Source organism: Bos mutus, chromosome 17 (genome assembly GCF_027580195.1).
Source record: "Bos mutus isolate GX-2022 chromosome 17, NWIPB_WYAK_1.1, whole genome shotgun sequence".
Lineage (NCBI taxonomy): Eukaryota > Metazoa > Chordata > Mammalia > Artiodactyla > Bovidae > Bos > Bos mutus.
The window spans coordinates 62,094,774-62,108,651 of NC_091633.1; the positions used below are offsets into that span (position 1 = coordinate 62,094,774).

General features: G+C 42.4%; 1 protein-coding gene across 5 annotated transcripts in view; it reads left to right on the forward strand.

The window, feature by feature from the left end:
* Nucleotides 1-13,878, forward strand: part of ARHGAP10 (Rho GTPase activating protein 10) — a 375,463-nt gene that overhangs the window by 114,405 nt on the left and 247,180 nt on the right. For all 5 annotated transcript variants that reach the window (XM_070386636.1, XM_070386634.1, XM_070386633.1 and 2 more), the window contains one exon: nt 10,129-10,200. In XM_070386636.1, the coding sequence (XP_070242737.1) occupies nt 10,129-10,200 (72 nt within the window). The remainder of the gene's footprint in view (nt 1-10,128; nt 10,201-13,878) is intronic.

Consider the following 13,878-nt stretch of genomic DNA (forward strand, 5'->3'; position numbering starts at 1 on the left):
CAAGTGTCTGTCATTTTCAGCCTTTACAGTGGAAGATGGGTTTTGTCCTATTTGGGAGGAGAATTTCTCAAACATAGAAAGGAGGTTTCAAGTATCCAGTAGCCGAAAAGGACAGATATCCACTACCTATAATGTTTATGCCTGATGGTAATGCAATACCATTTTCCCATGAAAAGATTAAATGAGAAATCTTTGTATAGCTTGAACTTACATACTTTTTAAGTATGCATGTATGTGTCTGCCAGATAATCAGATGTATATTATCATGATTTAGTTGGTTAAATGTGTGTCTGTATTTAAAAATTAAATTACCAGTGTATAATTTAGGAATATTTCCCATATTTCATGAAGAAATTATTCCAGGTTATTCCGTTGCCATTAATGTAATAATTATGATGCATTCTGAATTTTTCAGCACAGCTTTCCTTGTGGCCACGTCAGTCTGAGTTCTTTGAGATACAGACCTCTTTAAAATGTCTTTTCTGATGCTTTCACTGGAAATTTTATCTCAAGCTACAATTTTATCTTACAGCACATTTGGACAGTCTCACTTAAAAAAATTATTCCTGAGATGAATTTTCATGGCTTTCTGTTTTTAAAAATTTACTTTATTGAGGTGTAGGTGATTTACAAAGTTGTGTTAATTTCTGCTTTACAGCAGAGTCATTCAGTTATACGTATATGTACATTCATGACTTCCTTAATGTAATCACTTAGCTTGTTCTTCTAGAGTGGTTTTTATGAAATTACTGAACATCTCCTGAATGATAAATAAATCTCTTCAATTTCTTAGCTTCCCCTCGTGCTTGTAAGTCAAACCTGTTTGTGATCTCTAAGCAGCTGAAACTAGGGGTGTTCAGGGCTGTTCTAGGCTAGGATTCTTGAAATAATTCTTTGTTCATCAAAATGTTGGAAAGTACACTCCTTTGGGAGGCTAAGAATTCTTATATAGGGCTAAGTCTCTTTTTTTCCTGAGGGGAAGTTTGAGAAACACAGTCCTTATGATCAGATATATATGAGAGTTCCTTGACACCTTTTCTCAAGGTTCTGTTCAAGGAAAAATAATATGTCTTTGCCGAAAGGTTTCTCTGCTCCTCTTCTTGACACTGGAGTTGGAAAGTCGAGTTTTTGCTTCAGTCTAATGAAATGGAAGTCTCTGGAAGGTCATGGGAGAAAAATAGTGGAAATTCTCCTTTGCTTTCAGATTATGCATTCCTCTGGGGTCAAGAACACTTGGAATCCAGGCTTAAAATAACGAGAGCCATGGGGAATGGTCATAATTCCTTCTGTTTCATTACAATCTGTCTGTCCTTGTTAGAGCTGAGTGATTAGGAAGGCAGGGCGTAGTGAGGCTACTGGCTGATTCATTGTTTGACCTGGACTGAGACTTTAAAAAAAAAAAAAAAGAAATTACGAAAGATATCCTGGGATGCAGTTGTGCCTTTGTTGCCTTTTTACTGAATATGGGTTTCTGGTCGTAAACCCTCTTCTCTTTAGAATGTATATCAGAACTTCGCTGTGAGAAGGGATAGTTAGGGAGTTTGGGATGGATATGTAAATGCTGCTCTAGGTGAAATGGATAACCAACAAGGACTTGCTGTTTAGCACATGAAGCTCTGCTCAGTGTTATGTGGTAGCCCAGATGGGAAGGGAGTTTGGGGGAGAATGGATGCATGTAGATGTATGGCTGGGTCCCTTTGCTCTTTGCCTGAGGCTGTCACAACATTGTTAATTGGCCATACTCCAATAGAAAATAAAAGGTTAAAAAAAATGAACTTCACCTTTGACGTCATACGTGAGGGAAATTGAAAGCAGTGGCAGTGGTTCTTCCCAGTAGAGCCTGATCTCTTCAGGTCAGCTAGTATTGTCACGGGAGTCTCAGCTCTGGCTTAAACTGCAGAGGGAGATAAAGATACCACCCTATCATTCCTTTTTAAAAAATAAATATTTATTTGGCTGTGCTGGGTCTTAGTTGCAGCACAGGGGATCTTTAGTCGTGGCATTTCAACTGTTAGCTGTGGCATATAGGATCTCCTTCTCTGACCAGAGATTGAACCCTGGCTCCCACCCTGCACCGGGAGCCCAGACTCTCAGCTCGGACCACCAGGGAAGTCCCATCGTCCCTTTCCTTTTTAGACGTTTAAGCTCTCGGATCCTAATGGCTTACAAAAAGGGATTTCAGGCTTACCTAGTGAGAAGAATTGAATCCTCCACACTGTTACCTGATACTCTGGTTCTCTGACTTTGGATTGTGGAGTTCTGATGGGTCTGTGGTTTGTCATCATGACACAAGTGTGTGCGTCTGCCTCTTGCATCTCATGCTGAATCCCAGGTGAGAGAGATGGTTGGGACCTCGAGGTCTCCTTGGCTGAATCTGCGGTAGTGTCTTATTAGGACATGGGCCATCTTGCTTCAGTGAGTACTTGTTGACGGGGAAGGAGCCTGGGCGTCACACTACCTGGTTGGGTCCATCGTAGTTCGTATTGAGTTCCTCTTGGGGGCGAACCCAAATCTGCCCTATAGCTTTTCTTCGTTAGACCTCGTTTTGTCCTCTTTGAGCGTATCAAAATGATTTTTCCTTCTCTCATACTGTACCCTTTTAAATATTTGAAAACAGCTTACATCTTGTTCCCTCGAAATGTTCTTTTTCTCCCTAATTACATTTAACACTGTTTTTTTTTTAAACCTGTTCTTCTAAACATTGTTAGCCTTATCTCAGATTCCTACTATGTGCCCATTAGAGAATGTCTCTCTCTCCTTTTTTTAAATTTATTTTTTAATTGAAGAATAATTGCTTTACAGAATTTTGTTGTTTTCTGTCAAACCTCAACATGAATCAGCCACAGGTATACATATATCTCCTCTCTTTTGAACCTCCCTCCTACCTTCCTCCCCATCCCACCCCTTTAGGTTGATACAGAGCCCCTGTTTCAATTTCTTGAGACATACAGCAAATCTATTTTACGAGAATGTCTCTCTTCAAATGTGGTGAACCTGCTGTTGAGATAGTTTCTGATCTTACAAGACACAATTGAATGATTGTCTTATTTGGATTTGAACAATATATGTAGCCTACATATGTGTTCATTAACTTCTAGGGTGCCTTGTGACAACTTCAGTTCATGCTGAACTTTTAGTTCACTCAAACTTTTAGGAGCCACAGCCCCTGCTAAAGTCCACTATTAAATTAAGACACCTTTCACACTTGAGCATTTGGCTTTCAAGACTGCCTGGTTGGTTGCTTATCTCAGGCAAATACTGCAGCAGTGCTTTTGAGTCCTTTTCAACTTGAGAGCTTCTTGAGCTGTGATTTCCTTATCCAGCATTCAACCTTCCCTCCCAACTTTGGTGCCCTGCAAATATGACAAATGGATATTTAAAAAATATATAATCAGATAAGAGTAAGAAGAACAGCTTACGCCCAAGGTGATTCTCTGAGGCAGGGTTGAGTCACCCGGGGTCCATAGGCCCAACACAACTTGCCTCTTGTTTTGTAAATGAAATTTTGTCAGATCACAGCTATACTCGTTCGTAGGTATACTGTGTATGGCCGCGTTTTTACTGCTTGGGGCAGAGTTGAGTAGTTGCATCTGAGGCTGCACAGCTCAAAACCTGGATTATTTACTACCTGACCTTCTATAGAAAGAATTGTCTGACCCTTGCTGTAAGATGAGACCAACGGATTTATTAACATGCTTTATGTTCACATAGATACATTCTGTTTCTAAGCAAGACTGTCTCAAACTCTTTCCATGGCTCATTAGCAAGGCTTCTTATGACATTTTTTGTGTGTCTGCTTCAAGTATTTCATGCGAAAAATACAGTTATAAAACTGTATACATGGTTATAAAATCACATTCTAAATTTGCTTTCTCTGTTTTTAAATTATCTGATTGATTTTTAATATTTTAGGATTTGAAAACTCTTCTCCATACTATTACTTCAGTTGTTTCTTTCAAATTGGGTAATTTCCCCATCAGGAATTGCCTCAGTTTTAGGCACATTCCCTGGAATTGGTATATGTTTATCTCTAGGGAAGAAGACTCACTTTGGCATTAGAAAACTTCCATAACATTTATTACTCACAAATATTATATAGTATTTTTGTGAAATTATAGAAGGAACAGAGAGATTTCATGGAGTCTCTATTTTTAGAAAAAGAAGAAAACCATCTTTGTCGTTCAACCCACATTGCCTTACTCCGAAGCATTTAGCAGCTACTTTAGGATTTTGTCTTTGAATAGAATTGTTCAGTTCAGAAGTTACATAATCAGGCGTTTTTTTTTTTTTTTAAAGTTTATTTATTTTTGGCTTTGCTGGATCTTCATTGCTCTTTGTGGGCTTCCTCCGGTTGTGGTGAGCAGAGGCTCCCTTCGTTGCGGTGCGTGGACGTTTCTTCTTGCAGAGCACAGGCTCTTGGCACGTGGGCGTCAGCGGTTGCACCTCAAGGCTCCAGAGCACAGGCTTCGTTGCTCCATGGCATGTGGAATCTTCCTGGACCAGGGATCAAACCTTTGTCTCTGGCATCGGCAGGTGGATTCTTAACCACTGCACCACCAGGGAAGTCCAGACTTTATTATAGAAGAAAAATGATAGTGGCGTTTAAGTTAAAAAATTTTGATCAAAACACTTTGATCAAAGAATTGGGTTGCAGTGATGCCTGCCGTAACTACTATTTCTGTTATTTTGGAAATAATGCTTGTTGACCTGCCAACAGTAAGGTGGAAGCCCCTTATAATTTCTGTCTACACTAGTGCTATCCCTTGGAAGTTAGATATTGCATCAATTCTCTCGGCTAAGGATGGATATAAAATTGCTCATGTGGAATCTTTGTGGCATGATCCTTTTGTGAAGGACAGTGCTTACTCCACAGAGTTTGGGGTTTCAGGGTTCTGATTTTAAAGGGTCTTCACGTAGCTACATCATCGTTGCCACGTTTAGTGTTGATTCAGCATCTCTAGGTCGCATCCTGGTGACTTCTGGAGCCCGTCAGACTTCTCCAGCCTCCTCTCCTGATTTCTGATTTCTTCAGGGGCTTTAGTGACGCTGAATTGCTGGTGGTTCCATGCTAAGAATCACTGGTTTCCCCTCTTTCTTTTATTCTTATCCTTTGACCTGAGAACTCCCATGCCTGTTTCAGGCTCAGTTCTGTATTATCCCTTCAGGAAGTCCTCTCTCTCCTAAGCACCTGTTCTGGGCCTCATCCACACTGCACACACTGCATTATATCATCTTATGCTGATGGGCTCTCAGAAATAGTCTTACTAGGATGAACCCAACTGCTCACCTTCTTCATGCCTCATTGGAGACAGTCGCACAAGGCCCAGTGGAGGTCCCATAAACTCCTGCTTACTTCTCAGCCAGGAAGCCCTGTCCCCACTGTTTGTAATGATTCCTTCTTTCATGCTCCTCTTTATTCGCACTTTTCTCCACACCCGAAATCTTGAGAACTGACTTTGCCTTGTATGGAAAAAATAACTCTCTGGTAGCAAATCCCACAGCTTCTGTTCATGAAATCCACACACCCCTTTGTTTGAGCCACTGCTTGTTCCTTGCATCCTGTCTCCACCCCCATTAGAGACTTTAGACCATCTTTTCTGTATTCTTAACAGGGTGTGCTTTAATCTTTTTAATTTATTTCTTCGGCTGTGCTGGGTCTTAGTTGTAGCGCATGGGACCTTCGCTCCTCGTTGTGACATGCAGGATCTAGTTCCCTGACCAGGGATCGAACCCAGGCCTTCTGCTTTGGGAGTTCAGCGTCTTAACCTCTGCATCACCAGAGAAGCCCCTGCTTTCACCTTTGAAATGTCGACCTTACTAAGAAAACAAACACACACGCCTTTGCTTTATGTCGTGCTCCCTTTCGGCTGCCCTCCTCTCATCTCTGTCCTTCGTGGCCATCCTTGTGGAGAAGGGCTGTTCCCACAGATGTCCTTGCTTTTTAGTTATAAGCCAGCTCCAGTCTGGCCTTTTCTCTCTCCTTGCCTTGGGTATTGCTGAGGCCTTGTTCCTTATTTAATTTCTCTGCGGCTCATGCGGCTAAAACCCTGTCTTCATCATCAGTGCCCCAGTAGCTTCTTTCCAGTGTCTGTTGTCGTCTCCTCCTCCTGTTTGTCCCTTTCTGAGCATCCTAAGTGCCTAGTCTGAGACCTCTTGTTTCAATCCCCTACCACATCCTACTTGAGTTCTTTGGCTTCCAATACCACCTACTTGTAAACGACTCTTGCCAGATGTATATTTTTGATCTAGATGTCTTTCCTGGACGTTGCGCCAATGTCTCTGGCAGCCTCTTTTACTCATCTTTTGATCGTCTCTCAGCATCTCCAATGTAACATAACCCTGTAGTGCTTCCTCCCAATTGCCTTTCCTCAGAAGCTTCCTCTTTCAATAAATAAATGAATAATATTGTTGTCCATTCAGTTGCAGATGGCAGAAATCTAAGAGTCATCTTGGAAACCCTTACCCTTTCCACGTTCAGTCCATCACCAGTTACTTTAGTTCTACCTGTACATATCTCTGCAGTCTATCTGCTTCTCTCTAGTTTTGTTCTATCTGCTTCTCTCTAGTTTTGTTGTCACTGCCTTCAAGCCATCATCCTCTCTTGTCCGTGTTGCTCTGGAAGCTTCCTAACAATCTTTCTCCTTCCAGTTTTCCTTACCTCTAATCTCTCTTTCTCAGAGAGCCAGAAAGAGCCAGAATCTGGTGATTAAGACTTTACCTTCCAATGCCGGTGTTGTGGCTTCAATCACTTGTTGGGGAGCTAAGATCTCACAAGCCTTGTGGCCAAAAAACCTAAACATAAAACAGAAGCAGTATTGTAGAAAATTCAATAAAGACTTTAAAAGTGGTCCATATTAAAAAAAAACAAACTTAAATCGGAGTCATCTTTGAAAGATCATTGTAATAATTCTGAGCTTAAGGTCCTTTGCTGCTGCTGCTGCTAAGTCGCTTCAGTCGTGTCCGACTCTGTGTGACCCCATAGACGGCAGCCCACCAGGCTCCCCCGTCCCTGGGATTCTCCAGGCAAGAACACTGGAGTGGGTTGCCATTTCCTTCTCCAATGCATGAAAGTGAAATGTGAAAGTGAAGTCGCTCAGTCGTGTCTGACTCTTAGCGACCCCATGGACTGCAGCCCACCAGGCTCCTCCATCCATGGGATTTTCCAGGCAAGAGTACTGGAGTGGGGTGCCATTGCCTTCTCCCAGTGTGAGAGTAATAGTGAGTTTCTATTAATCCCAAAATAAAATAGCCCTTTCCCTGGACTCCCAGGCATAGCTTGTTCTGGTCCCCTGCCTTCTCTCATCTCTCTGTTCGCTTGCTTGTTCTCTGTGCTTCAGACTCACTGGTCTTTTGCTGTTTCCTGAGATCCTCACCTCAGTCCTTTGCCTCTGCTGGCTTCAGGCTGCAGTTCCAGCCTTGTTCTTTGCACCACTAATTCTGTCTCATCGTTCAGACCTCAAGCTTAAATATCACTTCTTTGAGGAAGCCCTCCCAGAGCTCATTTCTCCCTCTATCTCCTCTAATAGATTTGTCAGCCATGGGCCTACATTTCTCTGTTGGAACGAGTTACTGGACCTCTTTCTGCACATTTGCTCATGTCTTCATGTGTCCACTGTCTATCTCCCCACCTAGACAGTAAGTTCCACAAGGGCAGGGGCTGCACTTGGGCTATGTGTTCATAGTCGTGTCTTTAATACATGGTACTTGGCACTGAGTGTTCAGCACGTATGTGTCTCATGAGATAGTTTATTGATATGGCAGCTTGGAATGGGGAGGTGCCCATTTGGTACTTGGTGTTGCAGTATTGTATGGTAGTTAAGGCCAGGCTAGGCTCATGCTTATTTAAGTTTGCATCCTTGTTCCTCTGTGAACTTGAGCAGTTATGAGCCTGTGGTCCCAGCATGGAATTCTGGGCTGACTTCTTTCTTGAGTTGACCAAGCCTCCAAGGATGATATATCATATCTGGGTTTACTTAGGACCACTAATAGGCTAGGTCCAGATGTGAAAGCCTAGGAGATGGTATTTGTGCTAAGAGAAGTGAGCCTTAAATTATTTTGAGATGCCACTTCCCTGGCGGTCCAGTGGCTAAGATTCCATGCTCCCATGCTGGGTCTGCGGTTTGATCCCTGGTCAGGGAACTAGATCCCAACTAAGAGTTCATGTGGTACAACTAAGAGCCAGCTCAGCCAAATAACTAAGTGAATGAGTGAATGATTTTTGAGCTGTTGTATGTCGGTTGAGTCACCTTGAAAATGTACGGCAAAGCCTCTGATCTGCTTTCCCAGTGGACTTGGGGCTTCCATATTGTTTAGAGTCATCAGGGTTCCTGGCATGACCTGCTCTTTCCCTCTTCTGTTCTTTGGTTTGGTCTTGTTGTGGGTCACGTGGCCTACAATGTGGACAGGATGAGATTATCGTGTTTTGAAGGTGATCCCTTTCCCTTGACTTGTGATTGCTCTTAATTCTGTCTTTTGCCTAAACTCTTCAACACCCAAGTAACAAATTGTCAGGGTGGAAGTGAGTGGAGCCCAGTAGCTGGCCTGGGGAAGAGAGTTCAAGCAAGCTCTAGTCATCTTGAGTGTGGACAGGATCATTTTTTTGAGGATTCTCTAAGGGGCTTCCCTAGTGGCTCAGATGGTAAAGAATCTACCTGCAATGCAGGAGATCTGGGTTTGATCCCTGGGTCAGGAGGATGCCCTGGAGAAAGGAATGGCAACCCACTCCAGTGTTCTTGTCTTTTTTGATTCCGTGAATAAGTGATGTGTAGATTCTGTATTAAAATGACTTTTCACTTACATCTCACTGGATGAATCGTCTCTGGGAGAAACCCTTACATAATGAAACAATGCAAAGGAGCGTAGGGGGTTAAATGAAGATTGGTTTCCTATTCCAAGTCACTTATTTTTTTTTCTGTAATCTTAAGTTTGGATTTCTGGGGACCTTTATTGTAATAAGAGGGGGGTGATACATTGTTGTAAAGTGTTTTGAGGTTCTACTGAGATTCTATTCTGGACCTTTCTGGAAATGGTGAGAACACTACTCACTAGCATATTGTGGTTAAGTACATTCTCCTTAGGTAAATATTCCCTTGTGCATTTTCAGCATTGTTGTAGATTTTTAAAAATTTTTATTGAAATTAAAAAAATTGAAATATAGTTGACGTGCAGTGATATTATATGTTACAGGTGTATAGTATCGTAATTTACAATTTTAAGGTTATGTTTCATTTATAGTTATTAAAAAGCACTGACTGTATTCCCCCATATTGTATAATATGTCCTTGTAGCTTATTTTAAACCTAACGGTTTATACCTCTTAATCCTCCAGCCCTGTGTTGCCCTGCCCCTTTCCCTCGCCCCACTGGTAACCGCTGGTTTGTTCTTTGTATCTGTGAGTCTGCTTCTTTTTTGTTTATTCACTAGTTTATTGTCTTTTTTGATTCCACATATAAGTGTTGTGTAGATTCTGTATTAAAATGACAAGCCCCAAATCAGCCAATATAAGAATGAGTGAGGTTGTGGGTAGCATTCATGTGTGGTTCCTGTCACCGTGACCTTGCCAACTCCCCTAATATTTGGACGACTGACTGTCCTGAGCTCCAAGTGACTCTGTTTTGCTGGCACAGCCTAAATCCTTATGAGAAATTTTCAGTGATGAAGGGCAGTCTGAGTACATTTAAACTTGTAGCCACAAACCTAGCTCCCTGTGTAATGTAGTCTGATCACTAATAAAGGAACGTCATTGACTTTTAAATTTCTGAGCTGAGGGATTAAAACAAAAAACAAACCCTCAAACAGAAGTGTTCTGTTAATGAGTGTGATAGACCCCTTTGTTGTTTGAAGCCAACCCTCTTGCTGTGTCTCTGAAGAAAGGGCTGTGTTGGGGCTGGGTTGCACATTTCCCTGGCGCTTTGCCCCACCTCCTCTTCCCTAAAAATATTTATGGAGATCTGGTGTGTTAATAAATGTAGAAGTGATTTAATGGCCGCATTGGCAGGGTGAGATAAAGCTGTTCAGTGTGTTGTTCGTTTTGTTTCTGGGCGGGGTGGAAGAGGGGAATGGAAAGCTCACTTTTTCCCTTTTGGAAACCTAATGCTCTGCTCTTTTGTTATCGCTCTTGTTCTCTAGGCATTAAGTGTCACCGAAACCCTGATTAAACCCTTGGAAAAATTCAGAAAAGAGCAACTCGGAGCTGTCAAGGTCGGTGTCTAATCTGAGCACACTTGTAAACAGCCAGCGGAGACACTTCTGCCGCTGGAGCACACACTCGCTTCACACTCGACAGCCGGGAAGGGGCTGTTGGAGACTAATGTCTGTTGCTGAATGTTTCAAATGTATTGTATCCCCTTTGGGGGAATCTGAAAGCGAAAACAAAGCAAAAACACCTGGACTAGATGGTAAAACCTCTCGTACTCGTCTTGGCTACACCTTTTCGTATAGAGTTTTAAAAATACCTTTCACCAAACAGCACATTTACGCTGTGCCAAGCATCTTAATCTTTGTCAAGAGGGCACTGATTTCCGTGCCCGCCTCAGTTGGGCGTCAGAGTGTAGCATCATACGAGGGTTTAAGGTTGGAGTTGCTGCTACACTGGCCTGCCATTGAAACTAGAAAGAGACTACTTGGTTATTCTGATACACTTTACTTGTGCTTCTGTTAAGTGCTCATGTTGTCATGGGTGCTGGGGATTTAGAAGTCTGAGTGAACCACAGACTCAGCTTTCAGAAGCTCTGAGATGTAGCCAGGATTTCTGGGAGTACTGCAGCAATTTTGCCACCAGGAGCCTGGGATGTATTTAGCAACTTTTAAGGTTTGCAAACTGAGCTTTGAAATTAGTTCAGAGAAATAGTATCCACCAGCCTGTCCTGAAGGTAGTGCATGTACTCGAGGGAGGAAAAAGTAGCATCTGTGTGTTGTTGACCATTTTTGGCTTGGCCCAAGGAGAAGGGAATAAATAACATCAGTTTTAAGTAGAAAAGAGAGTTTTTATGTTTGTTTTGTTTTTTCCCTCATACCTTGGGGATGTGAGTTTTTTTTTTCCCCTTCGAAAACATACTATTAAAATCCTTTTCTGTAAATAAACATTGTGGTCTCCATGGCCATAGCTATACGAATGGGCCCAGAAAGGGCCCCTTTTTATGGATTCAGTTCTTCAAGTGACCTGTTAACATACTAGACACTGCTTTTCAGCATAGTTTTCAATGGAGGGCTTTGTGTGTTGAGTGGAGGTCAGTAGGGATACCCCCCAAAGTCTCAACCTAGGATTGTTTGCTGAGCTGCGCAAAGCTACTGACTTGTAGCAGGACTTTGGGGGTCTGGCTTCACATTTCTGTCCTTGGGCAAGTAATTGGCTTTAGTTTCTTACTTGTAAAATGACAGACCAGGGATCTGACTGCTTTGCTTTGCAGTTTAGTGATTCTGTTTTCTCCAGTCTTCCTAGACTATTTTGAAACTTGAATGTCTTGGTACTTTCTCTTTGAACATTTCATTGGCAGGCACTGAATGTAAACATTGGGTGGTGGTGGACAGATATTATATTATGGAAATTAAAAATGGATGTAACTTTATTAATAAATATATTTCCTTTCCATTTATTTACCGATCAGATTTTTAGAAATTTCCAGCCTCAGAATTTCTCTTGATTCCTTCTTCTCAACATACCGGCCCAGCTTCTCATGCTGTGGTCATTCAAGGTGTGGTTGACCCTTGAACAGCTCAGGTGTGGGCTGTGTGGTTCTACTTGGATAGTTTTCACTAGTAAAGACTGTCGTACTACAGGATTTGCGGTTGGCTGCATCCGCGAATGTATAACCTTGTATACTGAGGACCAACTATAAGCTACACTTGGAATTTTGTCTGCTCCTGTGTTGATGTCCCTGACCTCCGATGTTCAAGTCTTAGTTGTATAGTCTGCAAAGCAGTTTGCAAAAAAAAATTGCCATATCAAATGATTTAATTATTTTAACGCTTTTAGTCTATGTTTTGAGCTATTCAGTGGCCAAAATCTACCCTGGAGTCCCATTTCTTTCTTTCTGTGTTCCTGACTTCAAGTTTATGAAGGGTGTACCCTTCACTCTTGTTCAGTACAGTGTGTGTGTTGACTGTCAGTGATGGAGGCCCCATCATTGTGAGTCACAGGGAGTAGCCTTTTTTTTTTGGACTGGCTACTTCTGCTGCTGCTAAGTTGCTTCAGTTGTGTCCGACCCTGTGCGACCCCATAGACGGCAGCCCACCAGGCTCCTTTGTCCCTGGGATTCTCCAGGCAAGAACACTGGAGTAGGTTGCCATTTCCTTCTCCAATGCATGAAAGTGAAAAGTGAAAGTGAAGTCACTCAGTCCTGTCCAACTCTGAGCGACCCCATGGACTGCAGCCTACCAGGCCTCTCCGTCCGTGGGGTTTTCCAGGCAAGAGTACTGGAGTGGGGTACCATTGCCTTCTCTGCTTATTATAGTAAAAAGGGAAAGATAACTTTCTAGGTTATATAGTGACATATACGCATCTATCTTTTTCATCATGTTGTTAAATCTTTAAGAGAAAAGACTATGCTTATTTATTTTCCACTTTCTCCCATCTATTTTCCATGAAGTGATGGGGCCAGATGCCATGATCTTAGTTTTCTGAATGTTGAGTTTTAAGCCAGCTTTTTCACTCTCCTCATTCACCCTCATCAAGAGATTCTTTAGTTTCTTTTCACTTTCTGCCATTAGAGTGGTATCATCTGCATTTCTGAGGTTGTTGATATTTCTCCCAGCAATCTTGATTCCAGCTTGGGATTCATCCAGCCTGGCATTTCACACAATGTACTCTGCATAAAAGTTAAATAAGCAGTGTGACAACATTACAGTCTTAATGTCTTTCTTTCCCAGTTTTGAACCAGGCAGTTGTTCCATGACTGGTTCTAAAGGTTGCTTCTTAACCTGCAAGGTTTCTCAGGAGGCAAGTAAGGTGGTGTGGTATTCCTATGTCTTTAGGCATTTTCCTCAGTTTGTTTGATCCGCACAAAGGCTTCCACCTAGTCCATGAAGCAGAAGTAGATGGTTTTTTTTTGGAATTCCCTTGCTTTTTCTATGATCCAGCAGATGTTGGCAATTTGATCTCTGGTTCCTCTGCCTTTTCTAAATCCAGCTTGTACATCTGGAAGTTCCCAGTTCATGTTCTGTTGAAGCCTAGCTTAAAGGATTTTGAGCATTACTTTGCTAGCATGTGAAATAAACTAAGATTGTGGCATCTGGTCCCATCAGTTCATGTCAAATAGATGGGGAAAAAGTGGAGACAATGGCAGATTTTATTTTCTTGGACCCCAAAATCACTGTAGATGGTGACTGCAGCCATGAAATTAAAAGATGCTTGCTCCATGGAAGGAAAGCTCTGACAAACCTATGCTATGCTATGCTAAGTCACTTCAGTCGTGTCTGACTCTGTGCGACTCCATAGACGGCAGCCCACCAGAATCCCCCGTCCCTGGGCTTCTCTAGGCAAGAACACTGGAGTGGGCTGCCATTTCCTTCTCCAATGCATGAAAGTGAAAAGTGAAAGTGAAGTCTCTCAGTCGTGTCCGACTCTTAGCGACCCATGGACTACAGCCTAACAGGCTCCTCCATCCATGGGATTTTCCAAGCAAGAGTACTGGAGTGGGGTGCCATTGCCTTCTCCGATGACAAACCTAGACACCCATTTTAAAAAGCAGAGGCATCACTTTGCCGACCATAGTCAAAGCTATGGTTTTTCCAGTAGTCGTGTATGGATGTGAGAGTTGGACCCTAAAGAAGGCTGGGTGCTGAAGAATGGATGCTTTTGAATTGTGGTGCTTGAGACTTTTGAGAGTCCCCTGGAGAGTAAGGAGCTCAAACCAGTTAATCCTAAAGGAAATCAACCTT